This window comes from Haliotis rufescens, unplaced genomic scaffold (assembly GCF_023055435.1).
Source record: "Haliotis rufescens isolate VD_foot unplaced genomic scaffold, xgHalRufe1.0.p SCAF_1, whole genome shotgun sequence".
In the NCBI taxonomy this organism is placed as follows: Eukaryota; Metazoa; Mollusca; class Gastropoda; order Lepetellida; family Haliotidae; genus Haliotis; species Haliotis rufescens.
In genome coordinates this window covers 42,800,167-42,826,995 of record NW_025963779.1, presented here as the reverse complement: position 1 = coordinate 42,826,995, position 26,829 = coordinate 42,800,167, and the positions used below count along the sequence as shown (strand labels likewise).

General features: G+C 40.7%; 1 protein-coding gene across 3 annotated transcripts in view; it reads right to left on the bottom strand.

The window, feature by feature from the left end:
- LOC124115359 (vacuolar protein 8-like) overlaps positions 1 to 26,829 on the bottom strand; it is a 376,809-nt gene that overhangs the window by 27,507 nt on the left and 322,473 nt on the right. For 2 of the 3 annotated variants that reach the window (XM_046476306.2, XM_046476307.2), the window contains one exon: positions 25,836 to 25,961. The exons of the other annotated variant lie outside the window; for it this stretch is intronic. In XM_046476306.2, coding sequence (XP_046332262.2) covers positions 25,836 to 25,961 — 126 coding nt within the window. The remainder of the gene's footprint in view (positions 1 to 25,835; positions 25,962 to 26,829) is intronic. 3 annotated transcript variants of the gene reach the window in all.

Sequence of the window (26,829 nt, the reverse complement as noted above, 5' to 3'; positions counted from 1 at the left end):
AATCTTCAGTTTCTTGTGACCACATCCGAAACATAGCACACACTCTTCTTGCCATCGAATATGAAATATCAATTTTAGTGTGCCGCGGATGACATGAATTGAATTGTAGGTACTGATGCGTGTCCGTCGCCTTGTAGTAAATATCTGTTTTCAATTGGTCTCCTTGCTTGATAACTTTCACGTCCAAAAATGAAATCTCATTGTGGTCACATTCCATAGTGAATGATATCAGAGGATGGATCGAATCCAGAATCCTCCGGAAATTGTGTAACTCTTTCACTGTTCAGAACCAAATAATAAAACAGTCGTCCATATATCTTCTCCATGTTTCACGAATATGTTTAACTGTATTTACATCCATCAAATGTACTACTTTGGAATAGAACATTTCTTCTATGTATCCCATTACCAGAGTGGCGTATGTGGGTGCTACTTTTGTTCCCATGGCTGTTCTGTTTATTTGCTGATAAAACTTGTTGTTGAAATGGAATGTGTTGTTCTCCAGTATACATTTCAAAGACTCCATGATGAACGTATGCGTTTAATTGCAGTCGCTGGCATCTGGATGCTTATTCAACCAATATTGCACCACTTGAAGTCCTTGATCCTGGGGTATATTAGAATACAAACTTTTAACGTCAAAGGTCACGAGAACAGCATCTGTTGCTATGACTGAGAGGTTTCAGAATTATATCTATGAAGTTGCTCAAACGTTGGGTAGGACTATTGGGGCCTCCAACAATAGGCCTAAATGAAAAGTCTTTAGGGTTATTGTTTTCCACATATTCACAATTCTGTTCCTTAACAGCTGAGTTTATCTCTTGACTTGTGTGTATTTTTGGCAGTCCATAAAAGTTTGTAGTCTGGGGATTGTAATTACATAAATAATCTTGTTCCTTTTCATGGAGCTGATTAGAATAGCGTTTTATGTGCTTTTTGATTTCTGTACTACAGCATTTTCTTGGTCGTTAGTTTCCCGATAGAATTCCCAGTCTTGTACCAATTCATTCACTTTAGTTTCATCGAATGCCGAATCCATAATGACCACCGCTCCACCTTTATCAGCCTCTTTGATTACAATAGAATGATCATTTTTAATTCCCACTAGTGCTTCCCTCTCCTCAAACCATAAATTGTGTTTTACTCTGTTGGAATTATTTAAAGGAAGTATAGTATTCGAAAATTCATCCAAATATTTGTCTAATTTCATTTAGGATTAAACTCACTTTTGTTTCTTAATAAAATGACTTACGTTTGATGTCGCAGCTTCCTGTGAGTTGACTATATTAACCTCTTCAAAACCTTCAAAATATTCCATAAGTCTCAGTCGTCTAAAAAAATGATGTATATCCACTTTCAACTCTTCGTTATTCTGGTTTGGTGTTTGCGTGAATTTCAGACCCTGTTTTGATAATTTGATTTCTGTATCTGTAAATTTTGTTTGAGAGATTTATTATTGTAGGATCAATTCGTGTATCTTCAGGCTTCTCAGAACCTGGTGATACCGTCTTTATCTGTATCGGTTTCTTTGATGGCGGAAGTAGTTTAAATTACAGTTGTGTTCATAATTTTCATGAGGAGGCTTTCTATTTCTTTTCTGTTGCCATGTACGCTCTTGACAACGGTGGTTCACATTTCCATAAAATCCGTCACCTCGAGGATGGAAACCTACTCTTTCCTCTTGTGAATATACTGTAAATCTTGATATTAACGCGAGCGTGAATTAAATGCAAAAAATGCGAGTGGTTTTTGCTTGTGTAGCCGGGTGGTGGTGCTAACTCTGAATGAGTTATAGCCACATAAGTACCACCCACTTATAACCCCCTTAGATTCGTTCTATACATATATATATACATGTTCATCTATTATCACCATCACTTCATTCTGTGTTCATTATATGTTGTCCTTGTCTGCAGTTGAATGTCAGCCAACTAACACCAACCTGATACCCTTTGGAGCCTCTGTAATTTCTCCAGCTTCACCTGGACTTCCCCCTATCTATTTTTAGATATGTCCACCACTTTATGTGACTGAAGCATCTTGACTTCCTTTAATATCTGTCAGATGCTACCTTTCTTCTGATTGGCCCTTTGGTCCACTTCTTTAAACTTCCTTTCTCACCTGCCCTCCTCATGCATTCTGCATGAACTCTTTATGGAGGGAGGACTCTTGTTTACAGGTGAGAAACATTTCAATATTCTTATCTCTTTCCATCCTGCTTTAGAAACAATTATATTCATAGAAAGGGTATCACAGCTTTTCATTAAAGTAAAATATATTTAATTGCATTATTATTTAATTTGTTATATCTAAATATTTGCCAGCTCACACCTTTTGTGTTACATTAATTGAGCACATGGTCTTCAACCATGTGCTCCCCAACATATCCCTATAAATTAATCTGTTTCCTTTTGGCTTAAATTAAATTATAACATATTCTGCATGAACTCTTTATGGAGGGAGGACTCTTGTTTACAGCTTCCCTCCCACCATCTACTACAAAAGAATAAAAATCATCATCATCTTCAAGAACTGCCTCATGTTTTGACTAGCAGCCCAGTGGCTGGACACATGACGCCACGCCCGGCTACAAAATGGCGCCCAACGTGGGGCTGCTAGTTTCATCAGCATCATCACTTGTACAGTGAGAAGAGGCAGTTCATCATTCATTAGATGGAATTCAACATAGAAGAGTTCATGCAGTTTCCAAGGACATCTTATACACTTATGTGAATGAATAGTTCATTCATCATTGTTTCATGAAGTGTATGGACCTTTGAACTTTTGATTTTTTGTGTTTCACAAATTCAGGACATTGACTTTTGAGCCTGACTATCGAGACATTTGTGATCCACCTTGTATATTTCTATTTATCCTGTGATATATATTATATGTTTATCATGTTTATATTTGTTTGAAATTTATAATCCTATTGACTTTTACAGAGTATTGATTATATTATAGTACAAATTCTATTTCTACCACATTTCTATGTCTACAGTGTTTATTTAAATTATATATATATATATATATATGTAGTATAGATTCATTTTCATCTTACTGACAAGTTTATTCTGAAAAATTAATTGGAGTTCATATCTATTCAAAATTTCACCACTGATCAAAATTTCAGGTTAATATTAAGTGTAGCTGGTAATTATTTGACTTTGATTCCAAATTTATATTTGAAATTATTTAACATTTAACTTAAACAGTTCAATTTCAAAATCCAAAGTTTTTTTTTTTTACTTGATATATTTTCTGTCAATACTTTTGATATTTGCATTGATACCCTTCTTACTTTACCTGTGCCAGACTCTATCCTCAGTACTTTTTTTTCCATGCTGTTCCCGCTGTCTTTCCTTCCGTGTGGACATATCTCTCTTCAGCAAACCACTAACATGTTTACCATAAGTATTTTGTCTTGTCTTGTGTTGTTTCTTCATTTCATCATATACCATATCCCATTATAGGCTTCATCACTATCATCAGTCATATCAGATCTTCTGTTTGAAATATTTGAACACCATCAGTGATTATGTCCTCAGTATTTCCCTTTATTGCATATTTATTATCTCAAGTAACAGTATATCTGTGGTCGGAGATATTTGTATAGTTTCCCCTCATATGTAAGTTACATATGTGACAGTGGAGTTCAGTCAGTATCTACTGTTACATTTACTTTCTGTATGTACAACTCAGTTGTTGCTGCATCTTGACTTATTTCCAGTGGTTGTCTGGTCTGTAGTACTTGCAGTTACTTCTTGTATCTGGGATGACTTTGTAGTTGTTGCCAGGTGAGTCTCACACCGTAGCCTTTGCTTGCTTGATTATTTCATTTCCATTGGGATCATCTGGCTAGTGTTTCATTTTACCTGACCTCAGTACATGCATAAGTTGTCCTTCAGGTGACCACATCCTGATTGTTGTTCGGCTACTTGCATTGCTACTGAACTTTGTTGCTTACCTGGGGTAGTGGTTAGTTCCCCGCAGTTGTAAGTCTACCCATATCACACCATAGTCCATCTTGTATCCTTGCTTTTGTAGGAGCTCTGCACTTGGTTTCCTAATACTTAGGAGTTTTTGCACTTTGCGATCGCCTCGGTTCATAATATTGTTGTTGGGTCCTAACGTATAGGATCCTTGTTGCCTTTTTGGAGGTTTGTCATACTTGTATTATCATACACATCATGGCTCAGTCGGACAGTGATGTTAGATCACAGGTTGATCAGGTTGTGGATTTCATCCATCAGCTTGATCCCTTAGTCCGTACTAGTTTACTCTACCGTCTAGCAGATGACGCTAATCCACATCCACCTCAGACCACTTATGTAGCTGATGTTGGGTCTGGAGATACGTTGTTTCGGCCGCATGTGCCTCCACCTCCTGTGGATAGCAAAAGGGTTGTTCCCCAACCATATACACCTGGGCTACCGTCACTGCTAACACATTCACCTCTGGGGTCTCCTTTGTTGCCTGATATATGGTCACCCATGGAGCCTTCCCAGCGGACAATACCCCCACAAGACCATAGCCCTAGGATAGAATTGCCGAAATCTTTGCCTAGGCCCTACGGGTCACTCTTTAGCTATAATCAACCCCAGGGTTCATCAACCCCTTACTCACAGCAGTCGCGTGTCATTGCACGTCTGACTGGGGCACCAAATGAGGCTTGGCCCAACAGACATGTACCCATGCCCATTCTATACCCTGGGTACACTCCAACTGCTCAGCCTAGTCAGTTCCTGGCAACTCCGCATTCCACTATGCCCATATCACACACCTCGTACATGCCAATAATCAATGCACCAAGTCCCCGGTTGTCAACATTTTCAGGGGATAGGGCAAAGGACGATGTGAAATATAGTCAGTGGCGCCTTGAAATATTGGGGTGTCGACGTGAAAATGCTCACTCTGACACCGCCATATTCAATGCCATGCGGAGAGCAGCCAAGGGTTCTGCTGCAGATCTTCTCAGTGGTTTCCCTGCTGAGGCAACCCTTGATTCTGCCTTAGAGCAGTTGGACATTGTCTTTGGCAATGTGATGCCTGGCGAGACGCTCATGGAGCGCTTTTACACAGCTCGCCAGGAAATAAACGAGTCTGCTGCAGCTTGGAGTTGTAGACTTCGTGACTTGATCTCAAAGATCGAAGTCTCAGGAATGCTCCCACCAAATGCTGCCATGACCTTGCTTCGAAGCCGTTTCTGGATGGGGTTGTCCCAGGATGCTTTGAAGCAGGCAACTCGTCATCACTTTGACTCTGGTCTCGAGTACAGCCAACTGCTGCTTGCTGTACGTCGGGTGGAGGAGGAACTGCTTACCCCTAAGGAGGCACATCAGTGTCCCGTTACCACTCCTGTACCATGTGGTCGGGAGATGGAGGATGTGCTCTCTAGGCTTAAAGACCTTGATAAGAGTCTAAAGTCTATCGGGGACAAAGTTCACTCTCTTGAGCTCAGGTCTGCTCAAGCCTCCTCTTACAAACCACCCACCAGGAGTCAAGGCCAAGCTCCCTTCAGAGGTGCCCAGACAAATAAACCTTTAGTAAAGCAGGTCGGTGATAAACCCCCTCCACAACAATCATCAGTTTTCTGTTTTGATTGTGGAAGGCCAGGGCTCAAAAGGGGTCACCAGCATTGCCCTGCTTTAAACTTCTAAGAGTCCCAGTTATGGAGCGGTCTGAGGACTCTAACCAAAGCGCTCAACGAAAGGTGCCTTCCAATTTAGTTGGGCACCCAAACATTGCGCATGTGAAGGTAGAGGAGCATGCCTGTGAAGTTTTGATAGAAACTGGTTCAAAGGTCACCACTATCTCTGAAAACTTCTACAGAGCTTACCTCCCTCACTTGCCACTCCACCAAATCAGCTCATTGCTAGAGGTGCATGGAGCTGGGGGAGCCAAGCTACCCTATTTGGGGTATGTTGAGGCTACGATTGCTATACCCCCTGACTTCATGGGTCAAGTAGTGGAGGTACCCGCACTCATTCTTGTGGTGCCCACTACCGACTTCACCTCTAAGGTACCTCTTATCCTGGGGACCAATGTCCTGCGTGCTGCTTGTGAAAGCAACCCTGGTGACAGGGTATCTAGGAGTTCTTCTCCTTGGACCATGGCTATTCAGTGGCTCAGTAGGCGTTGGAATGACCTGAACCGAACTGAGAATGTGCGGACAACTAAATCTATAACCATACCCCAGTCTTGCAACCAGATTATAACAGGTATTTGCAGGGGTAGTGCTCCACAGATTGGTATGGAGTTTTGTGCCACACAGTCCGTTCTTCCTGGTTCACTTACCCTCGTTACTGGTGTTGTTGGGTTTCAGTCTACCCACTCAACAACACGGGTCAAGGTTGAGGTCGCTAACCCGTCCACCAAGGCTGTTACAATTCCAGCCAAAACAGTACTTTGTCATTTGGAACAAGTTGCTGTGTTGGACGGCTTATCCCCTGAGGATGGCGTCAGTAATACTGGCTCTGTACCTACCAAACTACCAAAAGAGTTATTTGAACTGGACTCTCTGGGTGAGAATCACACTCCAGATGAAATAACTCAATTGCGCTCTCTACTGCATGAGTTTGACGATGTGTTTAGCAAGTCTGATATGGACATGGGACATACTGACTTGGTCACCCATCGAATAGAACTCACAGATGAGACTCCATTTAAGGAAAGACATAGACGTATTCCGCCCTCTATGTATCAAGAGGTCAAGGACCATATAAAGCAGATGTTAGATGCTAAAGTTATCCGTCCTTCTGCTAGTCCATATGCCTCGCCTGTTGTCCTGGTTCGCAAACATGACTTCAGTCTGCGCTTCTGTATTGACTATAGAAAATTGAACAGTCGCACAATTCGAGATTCATACGCTCTACCAAGGATAGAGGAAACTCTTGATGCTTTACACGGGGCAAAATACTTCTCTTGTCTTGACCTTAAGAGTGGATATTGGCAAGTCGAAGTGGATGAGGAGCACAAGGCCCGTACTGCCTTTACTGTTGGCCCACTTGGGTTTTACGAGTGTAACTCTATGCCCTTTGGACTGACAAATGCTCCAGCTACTTTCCAACGCCTGATGGAGAGGTGTATGGGCGACACTCATCTTCTCCAATGCCTCATTTATCTCGATGACATCATTGTGTTTTCTAAGACCTTTGATGAGCATCTTGATAGATTACGAGTAATCTTTCAAAGATTGTGCAAGAACGGGCTCAAGCTAAAGCCGTCAAAATGCCAATTCTTGCAGACCTCCGTTAAGTACCTAGGTCACGTAATCTCCGAGGAGGGTATCAAAACAGACCCTGAGAAGATTGAAGTATTGAAGACCTGGCCAATTCCACGTAATGGCGAAGATGTTCGTCGTTTTCTTGGATTCTCCGGCTACTTTAGACGTTTTGTTCCAGACTACGCTAAAGTTGCCAAGCCACTAACCAGTTTGCTTGCTGGACATGGCGGGAGATCCAAGCGCAAGATCAAGTCAAACCAACCATTTGTATGGGGGGATGCTCAACAGTCAGCTTTCAGTGAGCTTATTAGCAGGCTTTCTTGTGCTCCCGTTTTGGCTTTTGCTGATTTCACTCTGCCCTTTGAATTGCACATCGATGCAAGTGGGGATGGCTTGGGTGCAGTACTGTACCAATCCCAAGACAATCAAAGGCGAGTGATTGCCTATGCAAGTCGCAGTCTCAGCAAAGCCGAGCGCAATTACCCTGCTCATAAGTTAGAGTTTTTGGCTCTAAAATGGGCTGTCACCAAGAAGTTTCATGATTACTTGTATGGCAACTCATTCACTGTAAAGACTGACAATAATCCCCTCACGTCTGCTAAGTTGGATGCAACTGGGCATCGCTGGCTCGCAGAACTTGCTACTTATGACTTCTTCCTTGAGTATGTTCCGGGTGCAAGGAATGTTGATGCAGATGCTTTGTCCAGGTTGCCGCGTGAGTCCATGGACATTCAAAGTGTGTCTGCTCTCTGTAATGGGCAACTCATCTCATCATGTGCCGTGGAGACACTCTCCCTCAATCAGGAGGTGATGAATTGTATGTTGGCGGTCGATGGTATGGAACCTTCTGACGTTGTCGCTAGCCAACGGATGAGAACATATCAGCAAGCTGATTCCTCAATCTGTTCGATTTTGGAACTCATCCGTAATGGTACGCGTCCAACCAAGGAGGCTCTCAAATCCATGGACCGGGACACTGCATCCATTCTCAGGCAGTGGGACTCACTCACTGTCAAAGATGGCCTTCTCCACAGGCAACAACTTTCAGATGGTGTAGTACCCTACTATCAATTGATTGTTCCTCAGTCTAAAAGAGATGAGGTCATTACCCATCTACATGACGGCATGGGACATCTTGGTAGGGACAGGACCGTGGCTCTTCTCCGGACACGGTTTTACTGGCCGGGAATGATCACGGATGTGGAGAAAAGGATTCGCTGCTGCCAGAGGTGTATACTTCGTAAAGCTCCTAACCAAACTGAGCGTGCACCATTAGTTAGCATCCAAACCACTCAACCTATGGAGTTGGTGTGCATGGACTATCTCAGCTTGGAGCCCTCCTCTGGTGGTTATGAGAATATCCTGGTCATTACGGACCATTTCACCAAATATGCTGTTGCCATTCCCACTCGCAACCAAACGGCACGTACTACAGCCAAAGTACTGTTTGATCACTTCATTGTTCACTATGGCATTCCAGAGAAGTTGCACTCTGATCAAGGCCGGAACTTTGAGAGTGATATCATCAAACAGCTGTGCAGCATATTGGGTATTCTCAAAACGCGGACCACTCCGTATCATCCAATGGGTAATGGTCTATGTGAGCGGTTTAATCGGACGCTCTTAGGGATGCTCGGCACTCTGGAGGAGCAGCAAAAGGCAAAGTGGAAAGATCACCTTTCTCACTTAGTTCATGCCTATAACTGTTCCCTCCATGAGTCAACGGGGTTCACTCCCTACTTCCTCATGTTTGGCAGACAACCTAGGCTACCTGTTGACGCTGCTTTTGGTACATCACTGGCCAATATTTCATCACCAGCTTATACGCGGTTTGCTGCTGATCTAGAGCGCAAATTACACACTGCCTATGAGCTTGCAGCTGCAAACCTTGAAAGGGCTCAGGCTAAACAACGCAAAGCCTATAATCTTAAGGCACGCGGAGCCACACTCAAGGTTGGTGATGTTGTATTGGTGCGTAACGTCAACATACGTGGGAAGCAAAAACTGGCTAACCGGTGGGAAGAGGAGTATTACGTGGTTGATTCTCAACCTCATGCCGACATTCCTGTGTTTAAAGTCCATAAGGAAGGAACCAGAGAATGTCGTGTACTCCACCGTAATCTACTCCTTCCCATTGGTACGAATGGTCAGCCCATACCCAGGCCACGGCGCACACCATCGACATCGACGACGACTGCTACTACTTCAACACCATCTTCTGGCGAGCTTAAGGACACAAGTACTGACACAACACTGGAGATCTCAACAACCAACATGGATATTGAGAGTTCTCCTTCTCCAGTGTCGGTATCATCCCCAGTGTCAGCACTGCCACCAATCAGCCCGCCATTTGCAAGTGTGTCACCCGTAGTTTCACCATCCACACCAGCACCAACTGCACCAACCAGTTCTATCCCTGGCTCAGGACCGTCAACTCCACAGCCACCACCTCGGCGAGTTGGACGAACCCGAACAAAGCCAAAGTGGATGACAGATGGGCAGTTTGTTGTAAAACAAAGTGTCTGGGTGTGAGGATGTAATTATACATTGCCACTATTTAATGGCGAGGTCGCCATTTCCCAAAGTGGGGGTGTATGTAGCCGGGTGGTGGTGCTAACTCTGAATGAGTTATAGCCACATAAGTACCACCCACTTATAACCCCCTTAGATTCGTTCTATACATATATATATACATGTTCATCTATTATCACCATCACTTCATTCTTTGTTCATTATATGTTGTCCTTGTCTGCAGTTGAATGTCAGCCAACTAACACCAACCTGATACCCTTTTGCAGCCTCTGTAATTTCTCCAGCTTCACCTGGACTTCCCCCTATCTATTTTTAGATATGTCCACCACTTTATGTGACTGAAGCATCTTGACTTCCTTTAATATCTGTCAGATGCTACCTTTCTTCTGATTGGCCCTTTGGTCCACTTCTTTAAACTTCCTTTCTCACCTGCCCTCCTCATGCATTCTGCATGAACTCTTTATGGAGGGAGGACTCTTGTTTACAGGTGAGAAACATTTCAATATTCTTATCTCTTTCCATCCTGCTTTAGAAACAATTATATTCATAGAAAGGGTATCACAGCTTTTCATTAAAGTAAAATATATTTAATTGCATTATTATTTAATTTGTTATATCTAAATATTTGCCAGCTCACACCTTTTGTGTTACATTAATTGAGCACATGGTCTTCAACCATGTGCTCCCCAACATATCCCTATAAATTAATCTGTTTCCTTTTGGCTTAAATTAAATTATAACATATTCTGCATGAACTCTTTATGGAGGGAGGACTCTTGTTTACAGCTTCCCTCCCACCATCTACTACAAAAGAATAAAAATCATCATCATCTTCAAGAACTGCCTCATGTTTTGACTAGCAGCCCAGTGGCTGGACACATGACACCACGCCCGGCTACACTTGCATTATTAAACATCGCATTTATATCAACAATAAGACATTTTGGATAGCAGAAATACCAACTTAGACATACGCTGAAAACAAACAACTATGTATTCCACATCAATGTGTATTGAGCAGCACTTGTTACAAGAATATAAACAATGTCATTCAAACACTAATTACATTCTGTGAATTGTCACTGCTGGGGTCAAGACCAGCGTTCTACTCACTTATGTCATCACTGATCACACCTGCAAGTCCAGACAGACGCCACCCAACACAGTGTCTTTGCTCTTTGCGACTGTATCAAAGGCCGACACGAGCCAGCGCTCACGTATTGTTTTAGCTGAAGTACTCTACTCAGCGCTAATAAGCGGTGCTATTTGATGTGTGATTGGATTAATGTAAGGTTGGATTAAGGTGAGGATTCTCCTGTAAACCTGACAGAGGACATTTTGTTTAGATATAAATCCACTGATGCTTGAGAGGAGGGGGTGTCGCATTCATATTGAGTTGCATTTTTGGCTAGGGGCCAGCGGTTGCATTCTTTTTGAGATGCATTAATTTCACGTTTTACAGTACCTTGTATCGATCCTCCACGTATTGTCCACGTGGTTGCCTCTTTGGGTTTAAATCCATGTGATCCTCAAGAGTGTTTTGTTGGTAATTTTGTCCTGACCTATCTTGGCGGAATTGTTGCTGCATGTATCACTGTTAACCACACTTGCGTAACTCTGGCCAGGGTTGTGTGCTGCAGTTTGGATGATGCTCCTTGTAAATTTAGGGCGGGTATTGCTGCTTCTTTTTTCCTTCATACATTTCTTGCCTCTGCAGTAGTTGTCCGCATATGCCTGGAACCATGTCTCCTTCCTACTCCATATTTCTACGGACTTCATCTCTTCCTTATCAGTATCTTCTTTCCACAATTTTAAAAGAAAGTCCTGAACCTGAGGTGAAGTGTCCTCCTGAAATACAAATTCCATGCTGTTATCCATGTTTCAAATTTTTAATTCGTATCTCGGCAGTCTTTTCTCCAATAGTTTGACTTCCGTTTGGAATCTCTTGCGTCTGGTGCTGTAAGCATTATAGAATGCGACTCTTCTTTCACTTAGTCGACTTTGCCATTCTGAATACATGCAATTTTTTCTCAAATATGCCTCATGATAAACTGACATAGATGAAATGGGACTGTGTTCACTTTTAGAACATATTAATGTCAGTTTTTCAGTTAAGGTTTCATATACCTTGAAAAATTGTTCTTCCTTGAATACTTCATCTTTGGTCCCGTTCTACTGAATGTCTTTCCCGGCAGCATTTTTCGCCACATTAGACTTCCTGATTTCTGTTAGAATTTCTTGTAACGTGTTCTTGGTTGTTTCCAACTTCTCACTGATTTCTTCTAGGATTTCCTTGGTTTCGTCACAGTTGTTGTTTTCAAACTTGCCCAATAATAATTGAAGACTGCAAATTTCAGTAAGATGTTATATATGTTTCAACAAGTGCGGGATGTGGTGAGCATTATATATGAGAAACTGGTGTGCAACTAAAAGACCTAATCACTGTACACAGACAACAAATTCGAGATCCAAATGTACGTTGTATAAATGTAAGCAAACAAACTGATGAATGCAGGAGTGGTCATTTTACTTTCTTTACTTTTATAAATTGTTTAATATTGACAAACAGTTAATTCAAAAGTATAATTTTCAAAACTTTCCCATGTAGCTCAATTTGTATTTGTGCACTCACACCATAATGTATTCATGCCTCCCACTATTATCACTAGCTATGACGTCATATGCTTTATGACGTCAAAAGCATAACGTTGGCTGTCGCCTAGGACTACGTTTTACTTCTCCCTCTATTGTCACTACATCATATGCATTATGACGCCACAAATACTACTGTTTTACGACGCCTAGGACTACAATGTAAGTTGAAGATTTCATTACACCTGAAGAGCCGTTGAACGCGTTTTTGACAAGCACGAATATCTGGACTATATATATAAAACAGAGTCCAGATATTGGTGTTTTTAGCATGTAGTCAAGTCTGATGGTGTTATCAATATTTTTGGCTGCATTTTGGAAGCCCAGAGTAAAAACACAACATAAAAAACGAATCGCCAAAAGGCACCAATTCAATGAATATGTGGGTATCATGCACCCATTTCTCGCGAAATCGAAAATGCACGAACTGTCAAGAACTGTAAGGGGTATAAAACTGTGGCCGATTCTTGGACCTACCACTCCTTGGTCAACAATGCCACGCCTAACTCAAATTCAGAGAAACCAGGCTATCGGAAGTTTGGAAGCTGGAGAGTCTGTCCAAGATGTTGCCCGTCATTTCAACGTTAACATAACCACAATTTACCGTCTCCTGCATCGATACAATGCTACACAGACCACAGATGACCTTCCTCAGAGCGGTCGTCCTAGGGTCACCACACCTTGACAAAATCAGCAGATTACCCGTCAATACCAGCGACATCCGTTCCTAACTGCAAGTGAAAGTGCTCAACAGACCATAGGAACACATAATCGACACATTAGCCGGGACACTGTGATCCGACGTCTCCGTTCCAACAACCTCAGATGTTGCCGACCACGTCATCCTTTTCTCCAACCACGGCATCGACAAGCACGACCTCAGTGGGCACAGGGTCATCACAATTGGCGTCATCGTGAGTGGAGGTGTGTCATCTTCTCTGATGAAAGTCGCTTTTGTGTCTCCCATGCAGACAGAAGAGTCAGAATTTGGCGTTGTCGAGGTTATCGTTTCGCTGACAGAAACGTTGTGGAAAGGGATCAATGGGGTGGACCTAGCGTCATGATATGGGCAGGGATTGGACTTAATGCGAGACTTGGACCCATGTGTTTTCTGAATGTTGGTCAAGGTCGGGGACACGGCGTCACTGCTCAGAGATCAGACCCCACGTTGTTCCATTTTTTGCACAACATCAACAACACATTTTTCAGCAGGACAACGCTCGTCCCCATGTTGCCAGAGCTACCATGGCCTTTCTGCAACAACACAACATCCGTGTTCTACTGTGAGCAGCCCTCAGCCCTGATCTGAACCCCATCGAACACTTGTGGGATGAGGTTCAAAGACGCCTCACAATGTGCGCCCAGTCCCTACAACTGCCGATGAACTACACACAGCTGCTCTGGATGTGTGCAGGAGGATCCCTAGGGCCTTCACAAATCATCTGATCCACTCAATGTACAGGAGATATGTGGCAGTGATCAAGGCTAATGTTGGTCACACCAGGTATTGACCCGAAACTGTGTAAGCCCTTAACATTTGAAAAAAACAATTATGTCATCTGCCTTTTAATCCATTAAACTGTCTTCAGTCAAAATTTTGTCAATCTTGCCCTATTAGTATTTCTTGTCTTTACTGTTGAAAATTAATAACATGTATACTGCATACTCAACTTGCGTTTCTTTTGCATGTGAGTATATATATATATATATATATATATATATATATATATATATATATATAGGTGGGATGAATGTACAAAGATAACAATATAATGAGTTATATATATTTATCATTATATTGTTATCTTTGGTGAGATGTTTCAAGAGTAGGTTTGTAGGGTGAAGGAAACTATTAAAAGTTCAAGATGATTGATGTCAAGCACTTCCTTGTCTTTTGAACATCGGCCTACCGCAGACTGGCACCATTGTATGCTGCTCCCACTCCTATTTCGATGCATCTGACATGAGAGTGAATGTGATTTATACACCAAATCAAGTCACACTTGTCACTGTCCTGCAATGCTATGACATAATCATAGCTGCGCTTTGACACCTGCATATCTTGTGATTTGTATTGTCCAATTGATGGTAGCAATGTGGCCCAAGCATAATGCCTGGGAAACTAACGACAAGGTATCCAACTATTTCTGTTAATTGTTTTAAAGTAAATGTAATATTTTTTCTACTTTTTGTACCTTCATTGTCTATTGATAGTCGTACTGGTAATATGATGTCATCTCACATGTGACATCATTTCACATGTGACGCCATTACTGTTTTGAATAAACAGAAGTTGTCCAAGATCTAATTCTTTTTGAATTCTTTCAGGTAAAAAATACCCATCGAAAGTTACACCGTCCAGGGGGTGTAACATTCTGGGGGCTCGTCCGGGATTTAACTTCCCATGCTGAGATGAAGACGGACGAAGATTTGGCCAGTCAAAACACTGGAGCATATGTTGTAAACCCAAATGGACACCAGTATGGCTCGGCGGGAAGAGGGCACAAGTCATCCACTGTCAGACTCCGAAGAACAGAGGAAGCCAGCCCACCCAGCTTTCCAGGGAGGAGTTTGAGGTCTTAGGAGTGAGAACATTGCAGCAGCAATCAGACCCATGCTTGAGACCAAGGAAGTGCAAGACATACCGGTAGACATTAACAATGAGGTGAACAGACATCATGCCACAGAAATGGAAAGAAAGACCAAGTAAAAGACAAACTCCTCAGTGAAGGTGACATCCAGAAGTGAAGATAAGTATAGCAAGACGGAGGAAGAACTTTCTTCTCTGAAAGCGACAATACGATCGATGCAGTTGAACACTGAAAGATCAGTTCAACAAGGCAGAAGGGACTCTGTAGCCAGTGTCAGGAGAAGAAGTTGAGTAGTTGCAGTCACTGTTTCGCCTGTGGTAGTGTAGAACACTTTATGGCAGGGTGTAAGAAAGACAATCAGGGAAACCGGAAGAGTTCACATCCTCACAGACAAGGGGACAAGATGTGAACCACAAAGAAGCTTCCCCTTCATCAACTTTTTGTGCCAAAGTATACAACAATGTTTCTTCCTCACCTCGACAGAAAAGGACTGTGACAAAGTTGATTGGTAATGAGTGTCTTGTCAAAATTGACAAAGTTTATACTATTGCCTTATTGGACACTTGTGCTCAATTAAGCTTGTTACCTGCTAAATGGTTAGAAGAACACTTGCCTCATTTAGAAGTTAGAGAACTCAATGAAGTCTTGGATCATTCACTGACAGTGAAAGCAGCCAATGGATCAGATATCCCCTTCTCAGGATGGGTAGAAGGTACCACTAAATTTGTAGATTCTGAAATTTATGTGACAGTTCCCATGCTTGCGACATTCGCCAAGATCAACCCATCATCGGTTATAATGTGATCGAACAATTCATCAAATTGTACTATCAGGATCAAGACTGTTCTCAAGACAAGACTAGTGTGAAGAGTGTCCAGTCAGAGACAAGAACTGTTAACCCTGATGTGATCTCAGTGTTAAAGATAGCTCTTCCTAGTGTACCTGTGAAGGAACTTAGATCTCTTGTGAGATTCGCTGGTGACCGTGAATCAGAGTGAGTGAGTGAGTTGTGTTTAACGCCACTTTTAACAGTATTCCAGTTATATCACGGCGTGTCAGCTTAATGTGGGAGGAAAGCCCGAAGTGATGCAGGTCTCAGACGTTTATCACTTCGGTGAAACCCACGAGCACGGGTATGGTGCTGACAAACCTAGAAACATAATTGGGCCGAACCGGGATTCGAACCCACAATCATAGGTTTCTGGCGTGCCCAAGGGACGCAACTCTGCATAGCGAATTGTGGCGCCTGAGACAACTGGGCCACCCATGCTCCCCCTGTGTATCAGAACCACTGTGGTGGTTGAAGACCTGTAAGCGAAAGATAAACTGTCCGAGTGGTAAAATAACACCTCTGAAGTGCACAGTAAAGAGCGGTACCTTAGAGACTGATAATCATGCACTATTTAAACCTAATGTTGAGGGGCCTTGGTCCCATGGATTAACTTTCACTGTGTCTTTAGTTAAGCTTAGTCCTAAGTCTGACAAAGTAGTTGTTTATGTTGAAAATTGTACTCATCATAACCTTTATTTGCAGCCCAAGACTGTGATAGGTTCTTTAGAGCAAATTAAGTCTGTGTGAATGTGAGTTCAGTCAATTGTAATTCCACATCCTTTGACCCTGATGTAAAACTGCAAGGCCTTACTCCAGAGCAAGAACAGGTAGCCAGACAGATGTTGCGAGAGGAGTGTGAGAGTTTCTCAAGAGATGATGATGACTATGGTTGTGCTCCTGACCTAGAGATGGATATCAAACAACATGATCATGAACCAGTCCAGAAAACCTAGATATCTGTACCAAGACCATTGTATCAAGACTATCTTCAAGGTCTCCTCGACAAGCGATGGATAAGCAAGTCAACATCATATTCATCACCCGTCGTCTGCGTACGCAAGAAAGATTCTAGTCTGAGGCTATGTATAGATTACAGACAGTTAAATAGTAAGTCTATTCCTGATAGGACGTGTTACCTCGTATAAAAGACGCCCTGGAGAGTTTTGCAGGAAGTTCATGGTTCAGCGTTCTTGACCAAGGTAAAGCTTATCACCAGGGGTTCGTAAAACCAGAGTGTAGACACCTAACTGCATTTGTAACACGATTAACGATTAACCAACGCACCTGCTGCATTTCAACGGTTCATGGATGAGTGTCTTGCTGGACTGAGAGAAGAAATCTGCATTCCGTATCTTGACAACATCATGTGCTATCGTAAAACCTTTGAGAAACATGTAGAAAATGTAAGGAAAGTACTTTAGAGATTTAGGTCTAAAGGTATAAAGTTAAAACCAAAGAAGTGCGAGATGTTCAGACAAGAAGTCAGGTACTTGGGTGTGTTGGTCTCAGAAGATGGATGTCGTATGGACCCAGCTGACACAGAAGCGGTACATGCACTAAAAACCAAGACCCCAAGAACTGTTGGTGATCTGAGAAAACTGCTTGGTTTTATCAGTTATTACAGAAGATTCTTGCCAGACTTCTCCAGGAAAGCTAAGCCATTGTATAACCTTCTCAAGTCCTCCAAAAAGCCAGAAAAGATCAAGGGCCGTCCAAAGAAGAACAAGAATGCTAGTGGACAACTACCATCAAGAACATCAGACGATACTTGATAGCCTTATCGACATGTTAACAGAGTCTGAAAGGATGATGTCCTACCCAGACTTCGAGGGCCATTCATACTCCATATCGATGCATCTCAGGATGGATTAGGGGCTGTACTGTATCAAGAGCCAGGAAAACAGTTGAAAGTAGTGTCGTTTGGCTCAAGAACATTGACCCTAAGTGAACAGAACTATCGTCTCCACTCTGGAAAACTAGAACTACTCGCCTTGTACTGGTCTGTTACTGAGAGATTGAGAGATTACCTCTACTATGCGCCATCTTTCATCGTTTTCAGTGACAATAACCTTCTCACCTATGTTGGATGTAGCTCGACATAGATGGGTATATGTTCTGTCAGATTTCCACTTCACCCTATGGTATCGCCAAGGTAAAGCAAACATAGATGCTGATACCCTGTCTAGATTTCGCTTGAGATGTAACTGAGGCCAAGAGTGAGTATTCCGAGAAGTGTTCATCTGATATCATGAGCGCTGTTCAACAAGCAACTGAGGTAAACATGAATGCCAGCTGTGCTTGGATAACTGCTATGAGTACCAGTGTTGAAGCTGTCCCAGATAACCCACTCAAGATTGAAGGAAAACAACTGTTTTCAACCTGCGATATCAAGAAAAGTCAGAGACAGGACCAAGATATCCTCAGAGTCATAGAATACCTTGGATGGAAGAGGAAACCAACTGAGAGAGATTGACGAGAAGACAGACCTGAGACACATGCTCTCATGCGAGAATGGCACAATCTGAAATTAGATAGAGATGGAATACTATGGAGAGTAACAACATTACAAGGTAATGTAGTGAGACGACAACTTGTAGTCCCTATGGAGCTCAGAGGGACTGTGTATCATGAGTTACATGAAGAAATGGGTCACTGAGGAGTACATCGATGTGTTGCTCTGGCTAGTGACAGGTTCTACTGGCCACACATTAGAGACCAGATTGAAGACTTCATCACAACCAAGTGTCAGTGTCTAAAGAAGAAAACTCCAATAAAGATAACAAGAGCTCCAGGTCAGAGTATGGTAACATCCGCACCCTTTGAACTTGTGTCACTTGACTTTCTACATCTTGAACAGAGCAAAGGAGAAACAGAGAACCACTTGTTTCATCGTCTGACTCAGTACAGTTCCATAGCCAGATCACGCACAACTCCTTACCATCCTCAAGGAAACAACAACATTGTCTCAGAGAAAATGCAGTTGTCAGCTGCGAAATCAAGAAACTGGTATAATGTGAGAGCAAGGTACACTGTACTGCAAAGGTGGATATGAGTACATATTGGTTATTAAAGACCACTTCACACGGTTTGCTCAGGCGTACCCTACTACCAACAAATCTGGACGAACTGCAGCTGACAAGCTGTTTAACGACTTTATCCCTTGCTTCGGCTTCCCAACAAGGATCCATCATGACCCATTCCGTAAGTTTGAGAACCACTTGTTTCGTCATCTGACTCAGTAAAGTTCCATAGCCAGATCACGCACAACTCCTTACCATCCTCAAGGAAACGGGCAAACAGAGCACTTCAATCGTACCCTCCTAGGGATGTTGAAGTCACTTACAGCAGAACAGAAACAGAATTGGAAGGACTATGTCAGCAAAGTTGTATTCGCCTGCAATTGTATGAAGCATGCAGTAACAGGTTATTTGCCCTTTCAACTGCTCTTTGGTACATCACCTAGACTTCCAATCGACATTATCTTTGGACTGCCTGATGCACAAGATGACAGGAACTATAGACAGTTTGTAGAAGACTGGAAGAAAACAATGCAGGAAGCTTACAACATTGTCTCAGAGAAAATGCAGTTGTTGGCTGAGAAATCAAGAAACTGGTATAATGCGAGAGCAAGGTACACTGTATTGCAGCCTGGTGACCGAGTGTTAGTGAAGTATTTCAAGGATTGAGGTGGTCCTGACAAGCTAAGATGGCACTGGGAGGACACCATACATGTCGTCGTAGAATGCAAAGGAGAGAATAGTCCTGTGTATGTTGTGAGACCAGAAGGTAAACAGATGCAGCTCAGAACACTACACCGCAACCTGCTTTTGTCATGAGATTATCTTCTACTTGAAGCTCCAGGAGTACACTTACCAAGAGCTCCAAGAAGAAGACATCAAGTGAGAGAGAATCAGGATGAACCTGAATCAGAGGACTCTGAGAGTGATGATGATTTCAGATTTGTGAGAGTGACCGAACCCAACAATACTATGCTCCTCCTGTGCCAGAGACATTGCCTGATATACTGAATGACTCGAGGGAGAAAATGATGGAAACAGTGACAATGATAGGCAAGAGGAATCTGATGGGAGTGATTCTACAGATCATGGTGAGTATGGTGTCTTAAAGAGTGAACCTGAAGATGGCGCTCGACGCTAGCGAGACAGAGGAATCCACCATTGAGATTGACGTATGACACGCTTGGCGACATGTCCGAGTATGTGGCTAACCCACTGATGTCGTCCATGACTGTGAATCCACAAGTGCAATCTATCAGATATTAGACTGTCAGATATCAACCTGTTGTCTACTCTGGCCTCCATCAAAATATCGTGTTCATTCCAGTATTCCCATATCTCCCCCTCCTCTGGTGAGAATGTGTTGAGATTGTATGTTATTGTACACTGAAATGTTGCTCAAGCTATTTGTATATTGTATATATTGTTAACTGCTCCATTCATGGTATGAATGCAATGATTTTGTAAAAGCGAAAGTTTGACACTATTGTCTATATTGAATGTACATGTAGCAGTGAGTGGTTGAAGGTGTTCTTTGAGACCTGTATGTGATTTGGCTTATGTGACATTATATATGTGTATCTACTGTTCAATGAACAGTTGTGTTATGAACATGCTGTGTGAGAGTATTGTAAAGACTCATTTTGTTTTAAAGGACTGATCACCCTTGTCATTCAGAAACAGTATGCACTTGTGTAAGCATTATAGCATTTGTATTCAACACTTAGTAGTATATTAGGGAGGCTTAAGATCCTGTGTCAACTAGCTTTAAGAGTGTGTGAATGTTGTTTTATGACAAACTTTTGTCATGATGTAGGATTTTGTATTAGCTTTTAGTTAAAAAGACCCAAATGCTGTATTGTGTTAAAATGTTTTGGTGTATTTCAAATCAAAATTCATCGAATTCATTTTAATAATATCTGAAAAGAATCAACAGATGCTTCTGTATCTTCATTGTCTATTGATAGTCGTATGGGTAATATGACGTCATTTCACATGTGACGTCACCTCACATGTGACGCCATTATTGTTTTGAATAAACAGAAGTTGTCCGAGATCTAATTCTTCTTTTTGAATTCTTTCAGGTAATAAATACCTATCGAAAGTTACACCGTCCGGGGGCTGTAACATAACAAATGAATTGTACATGCCAAGCTAGATGTGTATATATAATAAATCTATTTGCAGTTTATATTAAACAATTCATTTAACTGAAAATCTGCCAGTGTTTAATATAAAGTTTGGAATTGAATCAAATATTAAGATTTGCTCTTGCATAGCACAGTTTGTAAATTATAACCATGTTGGTAAAAATACATTTCATTTTGAAGAACATAGTAATTTGTACACACAAATGAGAAGTGTAGAGCAACTTCGGTATGATATCCACAGGAACAAGTTTTTGTATCAAAGATATATCTATTATACTGATCTGCATTAAGATCGCTGCAGCCAAGCCTGAGGCAACTGAATGATTTGGCATAATCTGCTTCCATAATTTAAATCCCAGTGTATACCACTATCTCCCTTTATGTGAAGCAGATACTGGTACTTTAATTGTGTAATGGTCTCTGCCCCTGTTAGGTTTTCTGGTAACATATTCCAAAGTTGTGTTGTAGCTGGTATAAATGAATCTGCATAAGCTTTTGTTTTACACTTCACTGTTTAAAGATTAGTTTTAACCCTTAAGTCATTATTTTTGTTTTCTGAAGCTGTGTCAGGAATAAGCCTACAAAGATATTCCGGGGATAAATGGTTATTCATATTGTAAAACATTACCAGTCTTAAATTGTATCTTCTGTCTTTTAATGACCTACAATTTGTTTCATTGTAAATCTTCTGATGACTCCTACCCCGGACAGCGCCACATATGGTTCTCAAAGCACCTAAGTGTAATTTTTCCAATAAGTTAGCTTGTTCATTAGTACAGTTGTCCCAAATATGACAACGATAATCAAAAATTGGTAAAATAAATGATTTGTACATAGTTTCTAAGGTAGTTCGGGAGTGACGATATTTATAACTTCTTAAACAATTAACCAGAGGACAACATTCCTTACAATATCCTCAATGTGCATTTTCCATTTACAATTACTTTGTAACTTTGTAAAGTAATACCTAGGTGGTTATGACTTTGTACATCTTTGCTTTCTGTACCATTCATATATAAGTTAGGTTTGGGACTAGGGTTTACTTTACGGGTAAATTGAATAGATTCAGTTTTTTCGGGACTAAATTTAACTTACCATCTTGTAGCCAATTCTGAAATTCTGTCCAAGTCATTATTGTGATCACGAGCAGCTATATCAGGATCTTCTATGATCACATACAAAGATGTGTCATCAGCAAAAATTCTTATATTACTATATATTCCTTCAACAATGTCATTGATATAGATAATAAACAATAATAGTCCCAGGACCGAGCCCTGTGGCACACCTGCCAAGACAGCTTTTGGATCTGAGCTATAGCCATTTATAACTACCTTTTGATATCGATTTTCTAAGTAACTATCAAACCATCTCAATAAATTTCCACAAATACCATAATGGTGTAGCTTATAAATTATTCCTTTGTGCCAAACTTTATCAAAAGCTTTACTTGCGTCACAAAATACAGCTCTAACTTCCTTACCTTCATCTAAAGCCTTTGCAATAAAGTTATATAAATATGTCAACTGATTTGAGGTGGAGTCTCCCTGCATGAATCCAGATTGTAGGTAAGTGAGCACATTATTATTCCTTAAATAGTCATACACATGTTTAAATATACATTTTACAAATATCTTTGCTAAACAACTTGTGAGTGCAACCGGTCTGTAATTTGTACATTCATTCACGCTATTCTTCTTATGAATAGGAATGATAAGAGCTTATTTCCATAGTGATGGCAATATTGCTTGTTTAAGAGAGAAATTGAATAGTTTAGTGAGGATTGGGGCTAAACTGTAAGCTGTATTTTTAAGTACTTAATTTCCAATACCATCAGGGCCAGTTGCCTTTGTGGTGTACACGGACAGTAGTATATCCCTAACTTCATCTTCCATCAAAATTATATTTACTAATAGACTTTCAACTTTATCTAATTCTACTGGTGGAAGGTGCATATCAGGATTACATATGCGAGATTGGTCCACAAAGAGGTTATTGAGAATATTAGCAATATCCATGGAATTATCATACAACCTATCCCCAAATATAATTGGGGGAAAGTTGTGTTTTGCAGTTTTAAGTTCAAGACACTCCTTTACTAAACGCCACCAAGTCTTTGTACCATGAGAACAATATATACAGTATCAATTTTAGATGCATATGCCTTCTTTGCCTTACGGACATAGTCGATTACTTTATTTCTTAACAGCCTAAAATTTGCCTAATCAGAAGGAGTATTACGTCTTTTAGTTTTCTTATGTTGGCGATTTCGTTTTCTTATTAAGGAACGCATTCCATTATTGATCCACTGTGGATCCTTTGATTGTATGATAAAAAAAATTATTAGGAATATGTTTATCACAAACCTTTATAATTTGAGATGTAAGTTCGTCAGGAATTGTGAGTTCACATCCCCCCATGAGAATAATAAATCACTATCAATATTCAGCATGTCAGTATTTAAGCCATCTAGGTTTGAATGAATGGCATTTAGGGATTATTTCTTTTATGGTTACGAATATTGGACAGTGTTTTAATGTAATGAGATGTTTGTTGTGGAGTCTGGAGCATGATGACTTAATCTTATTGTGTTTCTCAGGTGTAAGTAACACTAGCATCCTGACCAAGTAAGGTAATAAAACCTAAGAACACAAGTTCTAGTGTCGGCCTCACAACTGATTTAATTGGATGAATGATAAATCTGAGGTAAGTGAATAGTTCCATATTCTCCTGCATGAAAATGCTACATTCAGTCTTGTCAATATTTCAGACATTTATGTGACCTTTGGATCTGATATTTGAGTAAGGGACCAGTTTGGAATAGACTGGAGCACAACTGAGCCCATTCGGGAGTGCAGTTAACTGATAAAGTACTCCTTGGCACAAGAATTTAACATACTTTTCATGATCTTGCTGTATGATCAATGAGTATCAAGTCTATTGAAGCTGTGTAGCAGTTTTTCCTGACAAGAGAGATAGCCGTGGACAGACTTTCCATTTTAAGGCATACATATTCAATGTTTTAATTCAAGGGCTTCAAGGTCAAAATAAGACTTAGCTTCAAGAGGAACTCCAACTTGAGTGTCAGCAGAGAACTTTAGCTACTCTAGCAGAGGTCCCTTCAACCCGACAAGTCACATTCAACCTGGTTGCCATGGGTTGACGTTCTTGAATCTACTGTCTAAGAAGCAGATTCTGTGTTGTCAATTTGCTTGTTGATATCCCCATCATAGTCTGATTAACCAATTTCTTCTCCCTTTTCATCATTTGACCTGAGGGATGTTTTTTCACTTAGATAAATCTATCACATCCGAGCTGCCACATTTCTGTCCAGCATGATTCTGCATCATGGTGATCCTAATTTCACAAGTTATGAAGACATGTTAGTGAACAAACGTTGATTTTGCTGACATAAGTTAACGTTTCACCAACACGTCGAGAGACTGGCATTTATTGCTCATCCCGCATACTCTTGTGATGGTTTAGGCTTAGTGAGGATTTATTAACTCCGTTGTATTCATTTTTTAACTTAAATTTTTCATCTGAGGACTTCAGGATCTCAAGCACGCTCCCTCATTTGGAGACTAGTCGACAGTGTAGTGGGGAAAATCCAAAGCCCTCAACTGTGTGATATCTCCTGCTGTAATTGTACCACTTGGAGCAATTTAGGAAGACTAGTCAGGTCTAACTCAATGGTATACGTCTGTCTTCTGGAAACCTGTTAATTGCATCTCGCTTTCGCTCTCACATTCGTGACTTTCGTGATCACATTTTATGACATGATTGGATGAAATATAATCTCAATCCAACTTCAACTTACGGGTAAGTCTCATTTAATTGTATGAAATGGTCATGATAAGACCAAATCAAATGATTCCCTCACTTCTTGAAATGATTTCTATATCTTCCAATGATGTCAATGAGTAATGGTACTTATCAATAGGTAGAACTCTTCATTTGACAACAATGTTGCATATAATATTTTCAAACATCTAAATAATACTTCCATAACAAAATTGCAACAATTCCTGAATTGATGTATGATTCTTTGTTTGCTTGTTTGCTAACATATGCTGCATTGTAAGAAACCGCCCACACTGACAGGGTACAATGTCACCCAATAAACCAAGTCATCAATCCTGACCACCCAATTCATTTAGTCGCCTCTCACAAAACACCCCAAGGATGTTGGGGACCTTAGCACTATGACTCTCATAAGTGTATGTTAAGGTATGGGAGTTATGATCACCTTAGCACTAAGATTGCTTTGTGCAACGGCACCCTGTTTATTAATTCTGCTCCGGAAAAGAGCCCTACGGTCCGTTGAACCAAATCCCCACATGTGCCTTTGATCACAAACTAGTATCCATGGACTAAAACATTTGGAAACCATAATAACAAAAGGCACAACTAGAGTGGTGAATTTGTATGCAGTGTTTCATAAATGTAGCCCTAATATTTCTGACCACCCAACTCTGAAACTATGAGATATATTGCTACGGTCAACTGTTTCAAATGTCAACAAAGGCAATCAATTAATAACACATTGAGAATGTGCAGGCCAATTTCAGCTTTTTTTTGGAGAAGATGTTGGGATGGATTACATATTAACTCACATTAGCTCACTAGAATTTCAGTCATGAGCGCTAACAGGACACAAAGGTGGTGTTTTTATAATTGTTTGATATCAGTCATATCTTAATTAACTGATAAGTAATTAGGAAAGCAAATATACTCTTGGAGCAGAATAGGACAATTGACAAAAGTGATATTATGCATCCCAAAATAAATGCAAACACATTTCTATTAGTCTTAGTAAAATCACATATCACTCACCATTCAATAGCTGACTTAGTGTCCAAAGACCGATGTGAAGAAAGTTTTGGTCCTTTGACTTGAGAAACTTGTCAATATACAATACAATACCAAGTTTATTAGTTTCCCTCAGGTCATCTGGTATACCTGATACAAACAATGTATACTGTCATAAATGTCATAAATGATAAAGCAACAATGCCATATGAAAAAACAAGTAACAAGTGAGTTACAAGATACAACAAAACAGTATGACTGTATCGCAACAACATTTTTTCTGAAGAAATATCCAACATACAGTTGAAATTGAAATTTTAGTATATATTGTATATTTACAGTAAACTATGGTTATAACGAACTCAGAGGGACCACTAATTTTAGTTTATTATATCCGTTGTTCATTACATGCATTTCGACTGTCAGACATCTTTTATCAAGTCATGTGACTTCATGTTACTTGAAAAATAACAAAAGTTTGCACTGTACATGTACAGAATATACTACTTCAACCACCGTATTACTATCGTAAGTTGAGGGTGTAATTTGAGGACAAGGTGTCAGTACATAACAGTAAATCAATTACCGTCAATTGTTTATTGACGCTTTGATCAGCAGCGCTTGGCCGCCGATGTTTTGATAGGTAGACTGGTGACACATGAGGAGTTCAGCTCAGGGATTAACAGTTTGTTGTACACTTAAACATTATCGTTGACAGAGTTCACACAGGACCACAAGGTGAGTTCGATATATCCGTTATTTCTTTATGAGCATGTTTGTTATATCCATGAAAAAATATGGCAAATTGCCGGGACCAAAAGAACAATTTGTTATATTCGTCAGTTTGTTATAAACGTGTTTGTTATAAATGTAGTTTACTGTACATACTTATCTTATCTCACGCTTTGCATTTCTTCCTTTTTCTTCTTTGATCCTATGTGGAAACATGCTTGAACCATGTTTCCAGCTTCTAAATAAAAAACATTCACCCAAACACCCTCTGCATCTACATGGTAAC